Source organism: Stegostoma tigrinum, chromosome 36 (genome assembly GCF_030684315.1).
Source record: "Stegostoma tigrinum isolate sSteTig4 chromosome 36, sSteTig4.hap1, whole genome shotgun sequence".
Lineage (NCBI taxonomy): Eukaryota > Metazoa > Chordata > Chondrichthyes > Orectolobiformes > Stegostomatidae > Stegostoma > Stegostoma tigrinum.
In genome coordinates this window covers 11,574,919-11,593,020 of record NC_081389.1, presented here as the reverse complement: position 1 = coordinate 11,593,020, position 18,102 = coordinate 11,574,919, and the positions used below count along the sequence as shown (strand labels likewise).

General features: G+C 41.0%; 1 protein-coding gene across 1 annotated transcript in view; it reads left to right on the top strand.

The window, feature by feature from the left end:
• ppcdc (phosphopantothenoylcysteine decarboxylase) overlaps positions 1-18,102 on the top strand; it is a 54,978-nt gene that overhangs the window by 12,586 nt on the left and 24,290 nt on the right. The window contains exons 2-3 of the mRNA XM_048520860.1: positions 1,831-1,926; positions 4,061-4,189. Coding sequence (XP_048376817.1) covers positions 1,831-1,926; positions 4,061-4,189 — 225 coding nt within the window. The remainder of the gene's footprint in view (positions 1-1,830; positions 1,927-4,060; positions 4,190-18,102) is intronic.

The window sequence follows — 18,102 nt, the reverse complement described above, 5'->3', positions numbered from 1 at the left end:
TTGATGTTTGATGCACATTGACACGCAGGAATAGGGAGATGGAAGCATGCCATCTCATCCAAAGAATACCACTTTCCAATTTTCCAGCAGTTTGTCAATACTGCACCAGTCAGAATAGCTTATGTGTTGAAATTTGTAGAATGGGATAGGGTTTGAATATTCCTTGGATTGATTCCTGGAGCTGTTGCCATATGGCCTGCGACCAGCCATCCCACTCCCCCACACTTGGCAGTGATTGGCCATTGTGTAAATCTTCTTGTCACCCCATCTCCGGTGGCGAAGGTAAATTAATATACTCTTCCATCATCCACTAAGATCCTTGACTGTCCATCAAACAGCTTCTGTACCATGGCTAATCTTTCTAAATGAAGGATAGTTTTCAAATAAAGTAGAAACACGCACAATACATTAGACTGACTCACTGATTGTTCTCCCTGCTGTTGCTTGCAAGAGTGACCTGGCAATTTAATGTTCAATTTTCGAGAGTTGGTACCTCAAACTGAACACTCTGACTCTAGAAAGTGATAAGACTGCCACCAGGTTAGAAGCTAGCTTAAGTAAGAATATTTTCACTTTTCTTCTCATTAGTAAGTTATAGCTGGGGCTAACTGCAACAACATTCTTCCTAACCCTATCTGCTCTTCACCCAATTCCCTTGTTTGGACACTTGTTGATCCTGAGATTGTTTTGATCTAAATTGCTCAGGATGACACTTTTAGCAAAAAAAAAGACGCTCTGCTGCTGGAAATCAGAAACAAAACCAGAAATCACCGGAAAATCTCAGTGGATCTGGCAGCATCTGTGGAAAGAAGGCAGAGTTAACATTTCGGGTCCAGTCACCCTCCTTCAGAATGTTGTGAAGGACGAAACTTTAGCTCTGCATTCTGTCTGTAGTTGCTGCCAGACCTGCTGGTGTTTTGCCAGCAATTTCTGATTTTGACACTCTTAGCATGTTTTCCTAATGAGTCACTGTGGCAAGTGCTGTACCTGAACACGTTGAGCTATGCAATTCAGGAATCACCCTTTGCCTGTGGCAAAGATCTTACAGTCACAGTGAAAATGTGCTTGAGCTGTGATAATGTATTTAATAAAGTGCTTTTCTTTTTATTGCTGTGGTGATAAAGCAGTACTGTTGTAACATTTCATGCCAGCAGGAGATCAGTAAGATAACAGGTGTGGCGAAAAAGACTGTGTGGCAAGTGGGAGGAAGCCAACGTGCTAGGGTAAAACTGTCACTTGTTTCACTGGGCTTTCTCATTTTCTGAAATTTAATGTAACTTTTTGCTTTTAGTATGTGCTACTTCATTATCTCCAGCTGTCGAGGTGGAATTTGAACTCATCACAAACCATTAGTCCATGCTTCTGGAGTATTTGTCATAGCATAACAACAATGCTTTTCCAACCCAGTAGAGAGTTAGCAATTTTCACTTAAAGCAAAAACAGAATTGTAATAAATGTTCGTCAGTGAAGTGGAACTTTTGTTTTGAAAGATATGCATTTACTTCTGTTTCTTGACAATGATGTGATTTGGAGGAGATTAAGTAAGTCAGTTCCAATTATATTGTAGTGTTTTTGAGAAAGATTTATCCTGGGGGGTCTTAGGCACTGTCAATAGTCTTCTAATGAAGGAACATGGTAAATGCATATTCCTCCTGTGCAAACCTGCTTGGTAACCAGAAGTTTACTTGTGCAAACAACAGCGAAGGAATGCATGCCAACATAGGTTTGTTGATCTTGAAATGAAACTCATATCATTTACCATAGTAACCATTAATTGTAATACAATACTGCACAATGATGTATGTTTCACTGTATCTCTTTATTTTACAGGTTGAATTAATTGTGGTGACTACAGAACATGCAAAACACTTCTATGACTCCAAAGATGTCCCTGTGAAAATATATAGTGATTCAGATGAATGGGAGGTAATATATTCTATATTCCATATTTTAGAAATAAATGCAAGTAAACTGAGCAAAACCAAGTCCTTCCATTGGACAACAAATTTTGTTAAAATTAAATAGGTCAGTTATATTCAAATTACATTTTTCTTAGGCAAATAATTCTGCAAATACATGAAAAGAACATCTTCGATATGTATTTAAATTCTAGGAAATGTTCACTAGTACTACTTTGTCATATTTTGGAATTTCTGACTATATTTTAACTTGGATCTTGGATGTAGTACATTAAAATATTACACTGGACCTAAGCTGAACTCTCTAGAGGTTAAAGATAGCAGCACTAGAAGGTAGTGATTTGCAACTAAATGGGGCACCTGAACTACATGCTGATGACAGTGAAAGTTACTTTGAAATTGGTTTTTATTCACACTGTGCATTTGCAACAGGTCTGTTCGCTTGACCTTTCTGTTCTGGGGTAGAATGAGGTAGTGTCAATTTAAAAACTGAAACCGATCTCAGAGATTTCTTTAAATTTAAGGAGAAAGTTGGTCAAGATGGATAGTAAATAGGAGAGTGGAGTCTGAAAATTGACTTTATCTCAAGTACTGTCCGAAGTGAGGTCACATTATACTGATTTTTATATTATTACATCATGATAGTTTAGTGTTGCAATAGTGGAACCTGATCGTAACTGTAAATAAAACAGCTTGATCATTCTTGTCACATTAATTTTTTTTGCTAAGTATGCCTGATAAGTTCAGGAAATGTACAACTACTGAATATAAATTGCACAACAGTGTGATTATTACATTATTGGGGTATGTTGTTGCTGTAGTTGCTGAACAGCCTCAGATCACTCACATGGAATAAGACATCCAAACCCATCAAGGCAATGACTATGTTCGATCACATACCTATGATGCATCTGAATTCGAAACATGTCATCAAGTACTAATGTCATCATTTCACAAGCAATGGCATTTTTTTCCACTTTTGACAGAGCCACTTTTCTACAAAGAACAATGTGATTATGAAATGGGAGAAAAAAAACCTTTCCCTGTTTCTGCTACTTTATTTTCAAACTTAATGTATTTTCTTAATTTGGTTGTTTAACTCAGTGAGTGGATGATGATATGTAACAAATCTTAATTCACAAGTTTGATTGTTTTAGAATGTTTTTGTCACAATTGATGTTAAGCTGTCTAACCTTCAGTAACAGCAACTAGTCAAAATCTACGAAAAAGAATGAATTTGCATTCAAAGAAATCTATCTTGTTCAACAATAAGTGACAATAAGCTATGTCTAGCAACTGAGGCTGAGGAATGTTCCACATGATTCTAGCATCCAGAAAAGACAGCCTGACTAGCTCACGGTATATCTGGGAGTGTCATTAGTTATTCATCTATCAGCACTCCTTCTGACTGTTGGCTTGTTTGCATTACTGGACAATTTCAGCAGTGGTTAGGGAAGAAAAAAATAGCATGTCTCGTTCTGTCCTTCTCTCCTGCTTCAAAACTGACTTCATTTTTTTATTTAACGTGGAACTTGAGTGGGCAACAAGATCTCCCACAATAATAATAAAATGTGAGGCTGGATGAACACAGCAGGCCAAGCAGCATCTCCCACAAATTGGGTTTCGGGTAAATGTTTGTGTGTGAATCAAGATGGTCCTATGAGAACTGGTCAGATGGTGACTGTCCATGGATGCCTGATTGCAACTGATTTAATACTAATTTTAAAATAATTCAGAATCCGCAAATAGTAGTGTTTTTTTTTCTACACAAATTTCCTGCATATACAATATGAATAATTGCAATTATTTTCAGTATTTTGTTCCTGTTTGTTACTTTGTAATTGAGGGAGGTACAGAAGGATATGAGGATGATTGTCCTCATCTATACCATCACCAGGTCTTTCAAGCACGATGGGGCTGCAGCATTCTGAAATTCAACACCGTTTCAGTCCATTTACAGATCTGCTGTCCATTGCTCCAAATTATATCGTGCACTCCCTCATGCTCATTGTATCCTAACTTGACTGTGACATCCTTCTCTGCATGACTGCATTAAAAGCCAATGTGCTTAGCTTCATGCTGTATTTTGACAATTACCATATAGTACTGCGGTCATTTGTGATCTATTTTGCCCCCTTTAGATCTGGAAGCAGAGGTCAGATCCTGTTCTACACATAGATTTGAGGAGATGGGCAGATCTAATGGTGATAGCACCTTTGGATGCCAACACGCTGGGAAAAATAGCCAATGGAATCTGTGACAATTTATTGGTAAGTTGACCTGATCAGTTCTTCCCGGTTAAGTTGAGTTAGTAAGTTCCTTTCCTACATTTGAAGAAGAGAGGTTTGCATTTACATGGCATGTTACCCAACCTCAATATGCTCCAGAGAATATTTTGAAGTATAGTCACTGATGCAGTTTTGGAAGTGAGGCAGTTAATTTGTGCATAGCAAGCTTTCACAAAAGGCAGAGACCAGATAACCTGTACTTGTGATGTTATTTGAAGGATGTTATTTCAGAACACCAAGGTTAACTCCTTGAAAATTGTGGTACAGAATCTTTGACATATGAACTAGAAAGCAGATCGGTCCTAAGATTAATATCTCCTCTGAAAGAAGGCAGTGCTTTTATTTTGCACTTGAGATTCTGAACCTGGAACTTGGACCTGCAAGCTTCTAACTCGTAGGTAAAAGTACCGTATTGCAATTGACACACATTTAACAGACTGAAATCTGTAACAATGCAATTAACACAACAGACTTCACGACAGTATCCTCTCATTTCAGATTTCTTTTCAAAAATGGTTATGCTGTAAACAATACAGTTTTTGTCAGTAAAATAAATGTTGTACAACCTTAATGTAATCTTCTTTCGTCCCCAAGAATCTAGTTCTTCGAAAACAAATTACTTAAATTTTACTTCCGGCGGCAAGTGAGCATTTTTGAACATTCAATTCCAATACTGTGTCTTCTGAAATATTTTGAAAATTTGGTGTAGAAACTGTTTTTGCACAATTGCCTGAATTACTGTTAAACTATTTTACTTATATCTTCATAACTTTATCCAAACAGACTACCCACTGCTTTTGTTGCTTTGTAGCTGTAGCTGTAGATGGAACTTGCTTTTCTGACTGTAATCTATAAGCTTTGGTCTTGAGATCAATTGAGGGTGTCATTTGTAAACACAGATATAATACTTACTTTCTTTTGACTGAGTACGTTAGGACTTTTACGCCTGATAATTGGGCAGAAACTCAACCTGTTTTGCCAGAAGTAATAACAACAGATGACTTTGGATTTTCTAAATATTGTTCAATATTAGAGGATTTCAATACAGAAAATTTCTGTGGGCTTTCTACTAGGTGATCTTCCTAATCCCTGTACCTCAGACCAATTGTAGAGTAATGAGGTGCAGGCCCACTAAACCGTTGTTGCCTCTTGATTGCACTTCTGTGGAGTTTAAATGCTCAGCATCTTCATGGGGTTCCCGTGAAAGCAGCAGGAAATGTTCAAAATCTGGTGTAGCTGGTTTATTTCCTTTTTCCTTTACTTTTTGCAACATTTTCCATTATAACGTTGCTTTTGCTTTTATAGCAAATATACAGCCAAAATATTTTCAGGGCTGAAAATTTGTGCAAACTAGCCAAAGTTGTTTTTGAGATGGGATCCAACTGCTGGTCTCCTTAACATAGTTTACTTAATTGACCACCCCACTATGTGGTGGTTTGAAAAGTTGCATCTCAGCCATACCAGCAGACATATTTTGGAGCTTGTCCTTCAGCTCTTCAGTTTTTAAATGCACAATTCCAGTTCTCAGTTGGATTAGGTTTCAGGTTCCTTTTCATTTCAGGGGTGTTGTTCCAATATTAAGCTATGAGCCACCACAGCTGAAGTTTTCTCTTTTACTGTGCATTGATATGATTTGTTAAAACTTTGTCTGCTTTGCAAAGGTTATAAGAGTTTTTTGCATCCTGTCAGCTTGTGTAGCTTAGATTTCGCTCTAAAGTATGGGTTGTATTTTTGGCAGCATCTACCTTTTGTGTTTCTGCACTATATATTTTGCTGTTTCCTTCCCCATTCCAGTTCTCATTTCCTTTTACTAACTTCTCCTATCATTTTGCATCGTTTATTCCTCTTTATTCCTTCCCTTTTGTTTCAATGTAATTTTCTAACTTTGCTGATCATTCCTTTCGGTTCTTTATTTTTGGCTTTCCTTCTTCCTTTCTATTTCTCTGGCATTTTTTTGTTCATTGCATGTAATTTTAATTATGGTGTAGCCTTTGAAACTAACCCCCAATAGTACAGTTAGAAAGTGGATTTTTTTTTAAAAATTAGTAGTAGTATTCCTTCCTCAACTATCTGCAGAGTCGGGTATGCTTAACAGTATTGTTCTTCTCTGCTGCCTGTCCGCTTTCCTTGGCTTTATAACACTGTCTTTATGGAGTGTCTTTTTAATACAACCAACAACTTCTCCATCTTCTTCCAATCTTGCAGCATAGCTTTGTGAGCTATACACAAACCCATGATGTACATGCTCCACTTCATATCAGTGCCATTCAGTGACAGTATCTGTAGACTCCAAGTAATTTTTCATAAGTATATTGGCACTCTGAATCACTTGTCTACAGAACTGTGAACAAACTTAAGTTCATTTGATTAAACATCAGGCAGACTTAATACCATGACCTTTGAGGCACTGTAAATTTTACTCCTTTGTCATTAACTCCACACTTCTTCCTGACACTTCTTTGTTTGGAAAAGACCATTAGAAGTCCTGCTACCTTCTTCAACCTACAGCTGAGCTAACCCATTATTAAGACACAAAACCTGGGTGTGAGTTTGCTCGCTGAGCTGAAAGGTTATTTTTCAGACGTTTCGTCACCATTCTAGGTAACATTATCAGTGAGCCTCCAATGAAGCGCTGGTGTTATGTCCCGCTTTCTATTTATCTGTTTAGGTTTAGGTTTAGGTTTCCTTGGATTGGTGATGTTATTTCCTGCATTGATTGGGACAACACATCCATCCTAGGACAAGCCAAACAGAGACACGCACGAGAATTCCTAGAAGCATGGCATTCCAACTGGAACTCCATCAACAAACACATTGATTTGGAGCCAATCTACCTTCCTCTGAGAAAAAGAACAGGAAATGACATCACCAACCCAAGGAAACCTAAACAGATAAATAGAAAGCGGGACATAATACCAGCGCTTCATCGGAGGCTCACTGATGATGTTACATAGAATGGTGACGAAACGTCTGAAAACTAACCTTCCAGCTCAGCGAGCAAACTCACATCCAGAAACTCAACCTGAGCTACAAATCTTCTCAAAACTCGCTAGCACACAACCTATACACATTGGGGAAACCAAGTGGAGGCTTGGGGACCGCTTTGCAGAACACCTCCGCTCGGTTCGCAATGAACAACTACACCTCCCAGTCGCAAACCATTTCCACTCCCCCTCCCATTCTTTAGATGACATGTCCATCATGGGCCTCCTGTAATGCCACAATGATGCCACCCGAAGGTTGCAGGAACAGCCCCTCATATTCCGCTTGGGAACCCTGCAGCCCAATGGTATCGATGTGGACTTCACCAGCTTCAAAATCTCCCCTTCCCCCACCGCATCCCAAAACCAGCCCAGTTCGTCCCCTCCCCCCACTGCACCACATAACCAGCCCAGCTCTTCCCCTCCATCCACTGCATCCCAAAACCAGTCCAACCTGTCTCTGCCTCCTTAACCTGTTCTTCCTCTCACACGTCCCTTCCTCCCACCCCAAGCCGCACCTCCATCTCCTACCTACTAACCTCATCCCACCTCCTTGACCTGTCCGTCTTCCCTGGATTGACCTATCCCCTCCCTACCTCCCCACTTATACTCTCCTCTCCACCTATCTTCTTTTCTCTCCATCTTCGGTCCGGCTCCTCCTCTCTCCCTATTTATTTCAGAACCCTCACCCCATCCCCCTCTCTGATGAAGGGTCTAGGCCCGAAACGTCAGCTTTTGTGCTCCTGAGATGCTGCTTGGCCTGCTGTGTTCATCCAGCCTCACATTTCATTATCTTGGATTCTCCAGCATCTGCAGTTCCCATTATCACCTATACACAGGATTTCGTTTTAGTACATTTCCCACATAACCAGTGTCTTCCTCACTAATTTTGCAATCTACATGCGATGTAAATGCCAACTGATCCAAAACTTGGTATTCTCTGTGCCTTCATCTTTATCACTTACTCCTGCCCTTGTAGAGCTAAATTAATTGCCTGTTCTGCAACATATCAAGTTTAGGATTCTTATTCAGAGCTTCACATACACTCTGCATCTGTGTCCAGTTTTATATCATCTTCCACATTTTTATTCTACTTCAATCCTGTCCTTTTGTGCATTCTTCAGCCTTTTGCCTCCAATGTTATTGTTGATTTGCCAGCTAGCCCCATCTTATTCTAAGGAACTCCTTCTCTAGATCCCTAGTTATTCATCCATTTTTCAAAAACTGCCTCAAAACCCTTCTTTGCAATCAAGCATCCTCCTAGTTTTACACCATAGTTATTGTCCATTTCTATTGTCCTCTTTCTCTTCATACCATTTTCTCTTTCTGATCCTCCCCCTTAGGGCAGTCACTACTTCAAAAGTTCCTATAAAATACTGGTTGTTGATCTGAGTGATGTGTTTTTATATTAAATCAGCAATATAGACAATCATCAATATCAATTTCATCTATATAGAATCTGAGAATCATTCAGTATGAAGACGCCCTTTGGCTCATTAAGTCTGTACGGCCAAAAATATACAACTGCTTGCCCTAGTTCCATTTTACTGCACTGAGCTCATGGATATTTTTTTAAAATTCGTTTATGTGATGTGGGCCCATCTCATCTCTCTTGAGAAGGTGGTGGTGAGCTGCCATTTTGAACCCCTGCAGCCCTCCCGCTGTGGGTTGACCCACAATGCTAATAGGGAGGGAATTCCCGGCTTTTGACTCAGTGACAGTGTAGGAGTGGTGATATATTTCCAAGTCGGGATGGTAAGTGACTTGGACAGGAACTTGGAGGTGATGGTGTTTCCATTCTGCTCCCTTGTCCTTCTAGATGGAAGTGGTCGTGGATTTGGAGGGTGGCTGCCTGAGGATCTTTGGTGAATTTCTGCAGTACACATTGTAATTAGTACACACTGCTGCTACTGAGCGTTGGTAGTGGAGGGAGTGAATGCTTGTGAATGTATTGCCAATCAAGCAGGCTGCTTTGTCCTGGATGGTGTTAAACTTCTTGAGTGTTGTTGGGGCTGCACTTATCCAGGCAACTGGGGAGTATTCCATCACACTCCTGACTTGTGCCTTGTAGTTGGTGACAGGCTTTGAGGAGTCAGGAAGTGAGTTACTCGCTGCAGTATTTCCAGTTTCTGGCATGCTGTTGTGGTCACTGTGTTAATGTGGTGAGTCCATTTGAGCTTCAGGCCAATGGTACACCCCAGTATCTTGTTAATGGGGGATTCAATGATGGTAACATGTCAAGGGGTGGCAAATAGATTGTCTCTTATTTGTGATGGTCATAGCCTAGCATTTGTGTGGCATGATTGTCACTTGCCACTTACCAGCCCAAGCCTGGATATTGTCCAGATCTTGTTGCATGTGAACGTGGACTGCTTCTGTATCTGAGGAGTCACGAATGGTGCTGAACATTGTGCAGTTGTCGGCGAACGTTCCCAGCTCTGACCTTATGATGGAGGGAATGTCATCAATGAAGCAGCTGAAGATGGTTGGGTTGTTTCCAGTGCCACAGTGATGCGACCCAAAGGTTGCAGGAACAGCACCTCATATTTCGTTTGGGAACCCTGCAACCCAGTAGTCTCAATGTGGACTCCACAAGCTTCAAAATCTCTTCACCCTGATCTCATCCCAAAACCAACCCAGCTCGGCTCCACCTCCTTGACCTGTCTGTTTCTTCTCCCACCTATCCGCTCCTCCCACCTTACTGACCAACCCCTACCCCCACCTTCTACCTACCAGCTTCATCCCTGCCTCCTTGACCTGTCCATCTTCCCTTGACTGCTGAACCCCCATCCAACTCCCCACCTACACTCACCTTTACTGTCTCCATCCCTGCCTTCTTGACGTGTCCATCTCCTCTCCACCTGCCTGCTCATTTCTCCACCTTTCATCTGCCTTCCCCCACACTATTTATTTGAGTCCCCTTCCTCTCCCCTCTCTTTGAAGAAGCGTCAGCTTTCCTGCCCCTGATGTGGTGTGTTCATCCAGCTGTTCACCTTGTTATCCCAGCCTATTCAGCCTCTCCCTATAGTTCCAACCGTCCAGTGTTTTAGACAAGGTGTTAAAGTCTTTGACTAACGTTGGATGCTTGTGATTGTCACAGTAACCCATGTGGCTCCACACTGTCTGCATGAATCAATACCTTCTGTGAGCTGTGGGGCCAGCAGTATAAAAATTCTCGCGGGCTGGATTCCTTTGATTTTGTTGATTATCTCGGATGCAACGTGTAAATTGTAAACGCAAGATGTTGAACCAAGCTCCCTGCAGACAGTCATTTCTTTGTAGTGGCCTCCAGGCTCCATTCACAGGTCTTCAGGTGGTTTGTTTATCCCTCTGTTAAAAAACTGTTCTAGGTCTGCAGAGTGTTAATAGTCCAGAGCTCTGTCAATATATTTTCAATACTGTGGATTTTTGCAAACTACTATACAATGGAGACAGAGACCTTGTGTATATTTAAAGCTGAGATAAATGAGTAGGAAAATTGAGGGGCATGAGATAAAGGCAGGAAATTGGATGTGAAGAATACCAGATCTTATTGAAAGGTAGAGCAGGCTGGAGACGCTGAATGGCCCACTCCTTTTTCTACTTCTTGTGGTCTTTGTTTGCTAACAGGACAATTTACAGGCTTAAGATAAGCAAGGAATGCTTTGTTCATTTTCACCTCCAACTTGTCCAGATATGCTGTCATTCATCATGTCTATTAGCTGCTATTGCAGCCCTGATCACAACAACCAGGAATGCAGTTACAGGTTTCTGAAGCCTGCACTGGTGTTCAAGTTTCCATACATATTTTCAGACGCATTTTCAAACTCATAGCCCACCTAGAGCCATGCAATTCCTGGAACAACAAAATCCTGAACCTCAGATGACATGTTTTCAATTATTAAAGCCAGTTATTAATTTCTATAGGTGAGCAGTTGAGTTTTAAATAAGGTGAATGTGAGTGCAGTTTCAATCACACAAATGAAGTCCAGTCATTGTCATTAAAATTGATGTGAGTGGTGTTTCCTTTACCAATGCCTTAATTACTGTATAAATGTTGGAAGAGCAAGGCAATCAGATGGGAGTTATGGGCAGAATCTTACCAAGCCCTGAATGACCATCGGCTATGGTGAGAAATTTAACAGGATTGCATGAGAAGTCCAGGGAGGCCATTCTTGATGTCGGGAGCAACTAGCTGCATTTTCTAGCAGATTTCTGTGCATTGAGATGGGATTATTGTGACGACATCTGCCCAGAAAGGCCACCCCCCTTTGGTATTAACCTACAGTTCTTTCAGTTGACTCAATAAAAACTGGTTTGTCCAATTTTAAAATATGGCCAGTCAGACCTTACAAGTGCATCTGCTGCTGAACTTCTTTAATGTGTACTGGTATCTGAATCGTCTGTCTCCTGTAAAATGCTCAATTTGTGTTGCCTTCTGTGACTTAATTTTAAGCCATCTACAAAGGTTTGTTCTGTCAGGACATTAACTGTTCAAATGCAGGTATCTGAAATAGAATGCTGCAGAATAGAAACAGGAAATTTGACCTTCATGACAGCACCAGCTGTCTCAAATTTAGCCCTTGATCTTTCCCTGCAAATATCATTGAAAGGAATGGCCTTGTGGCACATTAATATTTGTGTCACAATGGAAAAGCACCAAGTTAGCAAAATTGCTATAAAATTTATTTTATATTACAACAGATTAAAACTGAAATTTTGTAAATGCAGCCTTTGGTCTAGAGGGAGCCCTTGTTGCCTATGTACTATCACGTATACCAACAACTATTCATTTCTTCAATTGACAATCAATTTGTATGACACTTGACACAGTAGAGCCATTTACTTTGAAAACTTCAAGCTGGTGGATGTCTAATTCCTGATTGATTCCAATCCAAGAATGGAGGGAGTCACTGAGTTTGATAATTCTTCAACATTATTTCTACTGTGAAAAGCCACTAATTAACCTAGCTTGCAATTTGCTTGAACTCTGTAACAAGAATTCATGCTTTTGTTCTTACATCACATGGACTGAGAATTCTGCTGTTTCTCATGTTTGATGACAATGTTTTTCACTCTCTTTGGGCTATTTAATCTGATCTTGCATTCAGATCCCATGTCTTATTTATCACATTTGAAGCACATCCAGTTATCTGATATGTTATCTTTCCTTATTTTGCTCAAGACCCTCTCTAGTTATTAATAATGCTTTGTTTTCAAGAGCTAAACATATGTTTGATATACACATCTTCATATAAGCCGCAGACCCTTCTCTCAATGTCAGAATTTTGTACATTAGTCTTTGTAAATCCAGTAAATTACAGTAAAACATTAAATCCAAGGCCCTGTCTACCTTTTCAAGCTGGTAGGGAAAACTGGACTGTTATGTGTGACAAGCTGCATTGAGGTGAGGAAGGGAGGCTTTATCAAGCCTGGTACGCTGTCAGGACTGATGAGGAGGAGTGTTTAGTCTGGCAGGGAGAGGGAAGTGTCAAGCCTGGAATGTTAGAGTATATGTTGAGTCTAGTGACGCTGGGATGGTTTGCTTGGGCCTGGGAATTTGGGCTGGTGCGAGGGGTGTCCGGTCACAGGTTGGGAGTAGTGTGAGGTGAAATCATGTTGGATTGATGACGTCTGGTATGTGTAAGCAATTGATGGGACGCTCACTGATGAATTGAGAGTCAGTTTAATGTTTACCGAGGAGTTTTACAAGTTTTTCTTTTATCCACTAACTTTTTCTAAAGTGGAATCCTCTAATTACTCTGATTTTAATGGATTTTTTCAGTATTCCGGGCACAGGAAACTTACCCATCAGAATCTTTAATTTCTCAGACTGTTCCAATGGAGTTTGCTGTGCATGGGATTCCACACAATCCTGATCCATGTGAGGAACATGAGAGCTCCCCCGGTGTCCTGATCAATTTTAATCCCTCAATCTATGCCATAAAAAAATCTGGTCATTGGCATGCTACTATTTCAGGGGACTTATGAACAAATTGGCTGCCTCCTTTCTTACATTGCAACGGTGACTACATTTCAGAAGTATTCTAATGGTTATAAAATACTTGCATATATAGTAAGCTTGTGAAAGGTGCTTTTTACTGCAAGTCCTACTTATTCTGTTGTTGCTGTCACAGTATAGTTGGAGCAGTGACATCAGCTGTGTTGTTTGATGGATGCAACTTAAAACCTATTGAACTGCGACAAAAGCGGTTACTGCCCGAGAAATTCTCTTACCTGACTCATTTGCAGTCATATTTCCATCCCTGAACACTGACCAAGTCTGATGACATATTTCAAGAGATGTGACTGCCTCCTGGTACAAAGAGCTGAGGTAAGTTGCCCAAATGTACCACGGTATCTATAGTTTAACCGCTGGCTCAAATTTTGAGCTGAAGCTTCTCGAACTTGAAACATTTATTGCAGATGTAATTGTCGCGGATCATACTGACAACCAGGAGCTTTCATATGGTGCAACTGTGACACATCATCTGCCTGGCCATCGTTAATTATTTCCATCAATTTTCTTTTATATATTTTGATAATCTTACTGCCATTTGCTCTGTTATTTTGAACCTTGGGAATTGAATAATCCTTAGTTATTTATCAGATACTTGCCAGGTAACACACTACTTTCCCTGTAACAGAGAGTCAACAGATCATCTAGTAGGGAATTCAAGAGGATATCTTTAACCTAGAAGTTGAGAGAATGTGGAACTGGCTTCCAAAAGAAGAAAATTGAGGTGATTGGACAGATGTAATAGCATACATAATAGCAAAAGGAATCTAGTTAAGTACACGAAAGAGAAAGGAAAAGAAGAAGTTATGCTGTTGGAGTTGGATAATGGATGGAAGGAGGCTCATGTGGAGTTTGAACAGCACTATATACTGATTAGACCAAATTGCTGATTTCTGGCTGCTGTGTTCTATGTACTCACTCTTCTTAAACAAAGTAGGGAAGAATCCCAATGCGATTAATTCTTAATATGCTCAGGCCTAGGCTTGTCCAAGATATGTTGAACTAATTTACAAAATGGTGGGAAGCTATTTAGTTCATTGTGGTTTTGTCAGCTTTCTGGAATAATTTGGTCCAAGATCAATGAGGCCTGCTTTATGTTTCGTCCTATAAATTCTGCAAAACCAGATTACTTTGTTTTAGTCCCTTCAAAAGGCCATCCTAGTGTCTACACCATGCATATTTTACCACCTTTAAAAATGATCTATTTTTCCACTTCACAGAATCTATATTCTTAAACTTAGCATATATCCTTGATCCTCATGTCTGCTTATCTGGTATGACAACAGATCCTTTTTTAGTATAAGTAGTTACTACACAGTCACAGATTTGATTTAATAATTTTATCTGAGGCGTTTAAGTTTGCACTTGTGCCTGCAAAATCATTGGACACAGTGACTGAAGATCAACAACACTGGTAAGGTGTGAAGATATTAAACAGTAGTTAGCATGAAGTATTTAGGTGGAGCCATTTGTTCTTATTAGCTCATGTGGAAAAAGGTAGACTCCCACACAATGCAAGAAATTTGGCAGAACTGTATGTGCCTTGCATAGCACACCGTCAGCTGCAGGTCATCTGTTATATTCTAACTAAATTTACAACTACGTTCTTAATAACATTCTTTAGCCAGAAGTTATATTCACTTCAGGTGATTCAATGAAGGAAGGACCCTTTAATAATATTCACAAAAGTCAAGTTCAGTTGTTAAAACAGAATCAAGAAACCTGACTTTCTTTTTCTCTTCTTCACCATCTGGCTTAGAGACAGTAAAACCAAAGTTCTGAGGTTAAATGTCAGGCCATGGCTAAGTTGACTGGAAGGCCATGATTTGTGAAATTCTTACCTGTCCCAAAAAGGAATCTGGCAAGACTGGAGATTATCTGTTTAACATTGTTTCTCAGTTGTTCAGCTTTCCACAGAGGCAATGCAGGAACCACTGTCTGCGTTTTTGAAGTGTTTGACTAGATTTTTCCTTACAAATGATGCAAAACCACCATAACTGACTGGACCACAAAGTACTATCAGATCCTTTTTTTCATCTTTTCACACTGCTTGCTACTCCAAGATCATCCTGGAACACAAAGAAAATGCCGGGTTTCTTCTTTGTACAGCAAACCATCTTCCTAAACCCTTTCCCACTGTGTACTATATCCCTCCTCCAACAACAGGTTCAAGGGACTCATGGGCTTCTTTATCATTAAGATTAAAACCACTTACCAAGCTGCTTCTGCAAATTCCCTCCTCCCACTAGCCAAGCTTCTCCTAAATTTCACCTTTACCGTTGCCCTGAGTTTCTAATTACCTTTAGTTTTTCTCATCCTCTCTCAGAGCTTACCTTTTCCATTTCTTGATGCAATTGCCCTGTTCCCATAAAACTGCTCACTACCCAATTCCCCCTCCTCTCCCACAGCTGATATTAATGATTCTCTTTTCTGCTGTTGCAGATTCCACAAAAAGATAGCCCTAACTCCTTAAGCCTGTTTAAATACCACCTATCACCAGCCTGCCCTGAAATTTCATTTGTGTCCCTCCAATCCATAACAGAGACATGGGTTTCTCAGGGGCAGGAATGGTTTCTGGATGTTCCAGGGTTTAGAGCATTTAAAAAGAATAGGGAGGGGGGAAAAAGAGGAGGGGGTGTAGCACTACTAATCAGAGAGGGTATCACAGCTACAGAAGCTTCCATTGTCGAGGAAGATCTGCCTACCGAGTCAGTGTGGGTGGAAATTAGGAACAGCAAGGGAGTAGTCACCTCGTTAGGGGTTTACTACAGGCCCTCCAATAGCAGCAGGGAGATTGAAGAAAGCATAGGTCGGCAGATTTTGGAAAAGTGCGGACGTAGTAGGGTTGTTGTAATGGGTGACTTTAACATTCCCAATATTGATTGGAACCTCCTTCGAGCAGAAGATTTGAATGGAGCTGTTTTTGTAAGGTGTGTTCAGGAGGGTTTCCTAACTCAGTACGTTGACAGGCCGACGAGGGGAGAGGCCATTCTAGACTTGGTGCTTGGAAACGAGCCGGGGCAGGTATCAGATCTTGTGGTGGGAGAGCATTTTGGTGATAGTGACCATAACTGCCTCACATTCTACATAGCAATGGAGAAGGAGAGGATTAGGCAAAATGGGAGGATATTTAATTGGGCAAGAGGAAACTATGATGCGATTAGACATGAGTTAGGAAGCATGGACTGGGAGCAATTGTTCCATGTTAAAGGCACTATAGACATGTGGAGACTGTTTAAGGAACAGTTGTTGCGAGTGATGATTAAATATGTCCCTCTGAGACAGGCAAGAAGGGGTAAGATAAAGGAACCTTGGATGGTGAGAGCGGTGGAGCTGCTCGTCAAAAGGAAGAAGGTAGCTTACATAAGGTGGAGGAAGCTAGGGTCAAGCTCAGCTCTAGAGGATTACAGGCAGGCGAGGAAGGAGCTCAAAAATGGTCTGAGGAGAGCCAGGAGGGGGCACGAGAAAGTCTTGGCAGAATGGCTTAGGGAGAAAACAAAGGCATTTTACACTTATGTGAGGAATAAGAGAATGTTCAAAGAAAGAGTAGGGCTGATCAGGAATAGCATAGGGAACTTGTGTGTGGAGTCTGAGGAGGTAGGGGAAGCCCTAAATGAGTTTTTTGCTTCTGTCTATACGAAAGAAACGAACTTTGTAGTGAATGAAACCTTTGAAGAGCAGGTGTGCATGCTGGAATGGATAGAGATAGAGGAAGCTGATGTGCTGAAATTTTTGTCAAACATTAAGATTGACAAGTCGCCAGGCCCAGACCAGATTTGTCCTCGGCTGCTTTGGGAAACGAGAAATGCAATTGCTTCACCACTTGCAAAGATCTTTGCATCCTCGCTCTCCACTGGAGTCGTACCTGAGGACTGGAGAGAGGCAAATGTAATTCCTCTCTTCAAGAAAGGAAGTAGGGAAATCCCCGTCAATTACAGACCAGTAAGTCTCACGTCTGTCGTCTGCAAGGTGTTAGAAAGGATTCTGAGGGATAGGATTTATGACCATCTGGAAGAGCATGGCTTGATTAAATGCAGTCAACACGGCTTTGTGAGGGGCAGGTCATGCCTCACAAACCTTGTCGAGTTCTTTGAGGATGTGACTAGAAAAGTTGATGAGGGTCGAGCTGTAGATGTGGTGTATATGGACTTCAGCAAGACATTTGATAAGGTTCCCCATGGTAGGCTCATTCAGAAGGTCAGGAGGAATGGGATACAGGGGAACTTAGCTGTCTGGATACAGAATTGGCTGGCCAACAGAAGACAGCGAGTGGTAGTAGAAGGAAAATATTCTGCCTGGAAGTCAGTGGCGAGTGGTGTTCCACAGGGCTCTGTCCTTGGGCCTCTACTGTTTGTAATTTTTATTAATGACTTGGATGAGGTGATTGAAGGATGGGTCAGCAAGTTTGCAGACGACACGAAGGTTGAAGGTGTCATTGACAGTATAGAGGGCAGTTGTAGGCTGCAGCGGGACATTGACAGGATGCAGAGATGGGCTGAGAGGTGGCAGATGGAGTTCAACCTGGATAAATGCGAGGTGATGCATTTTGGCAGGTCGAATTTGAAAGCTGAGTACAGGATTAAGGATAGGATTCTTGGCAGTGTGGAGCAACAGAGGGATCTTGGTGTGCAGATACATAGATCCCTTAAAATGGCCACCCAAGTGGACAGGGTTGTTAAGAAAGCATATGGTGTTTTGGCTTTCATTATCAGGGGGACTGAGTTTAAGAGTCGTGAGATCTTGTTGCAGCTCTATAAAACTTTGGTTAGTCCGCACTTGGAATACTGCGCCCAGTTCTGGTTGCCCTATTAAAGGAAAGATGTGGATGCTTTGGAGAGGGTTCAGAGGAGGTTTACCAGGATGCTGCCTGGACTGGAGGGCTTATCTTATGAAGAGAGGTTGACTGAGCTCGGTCT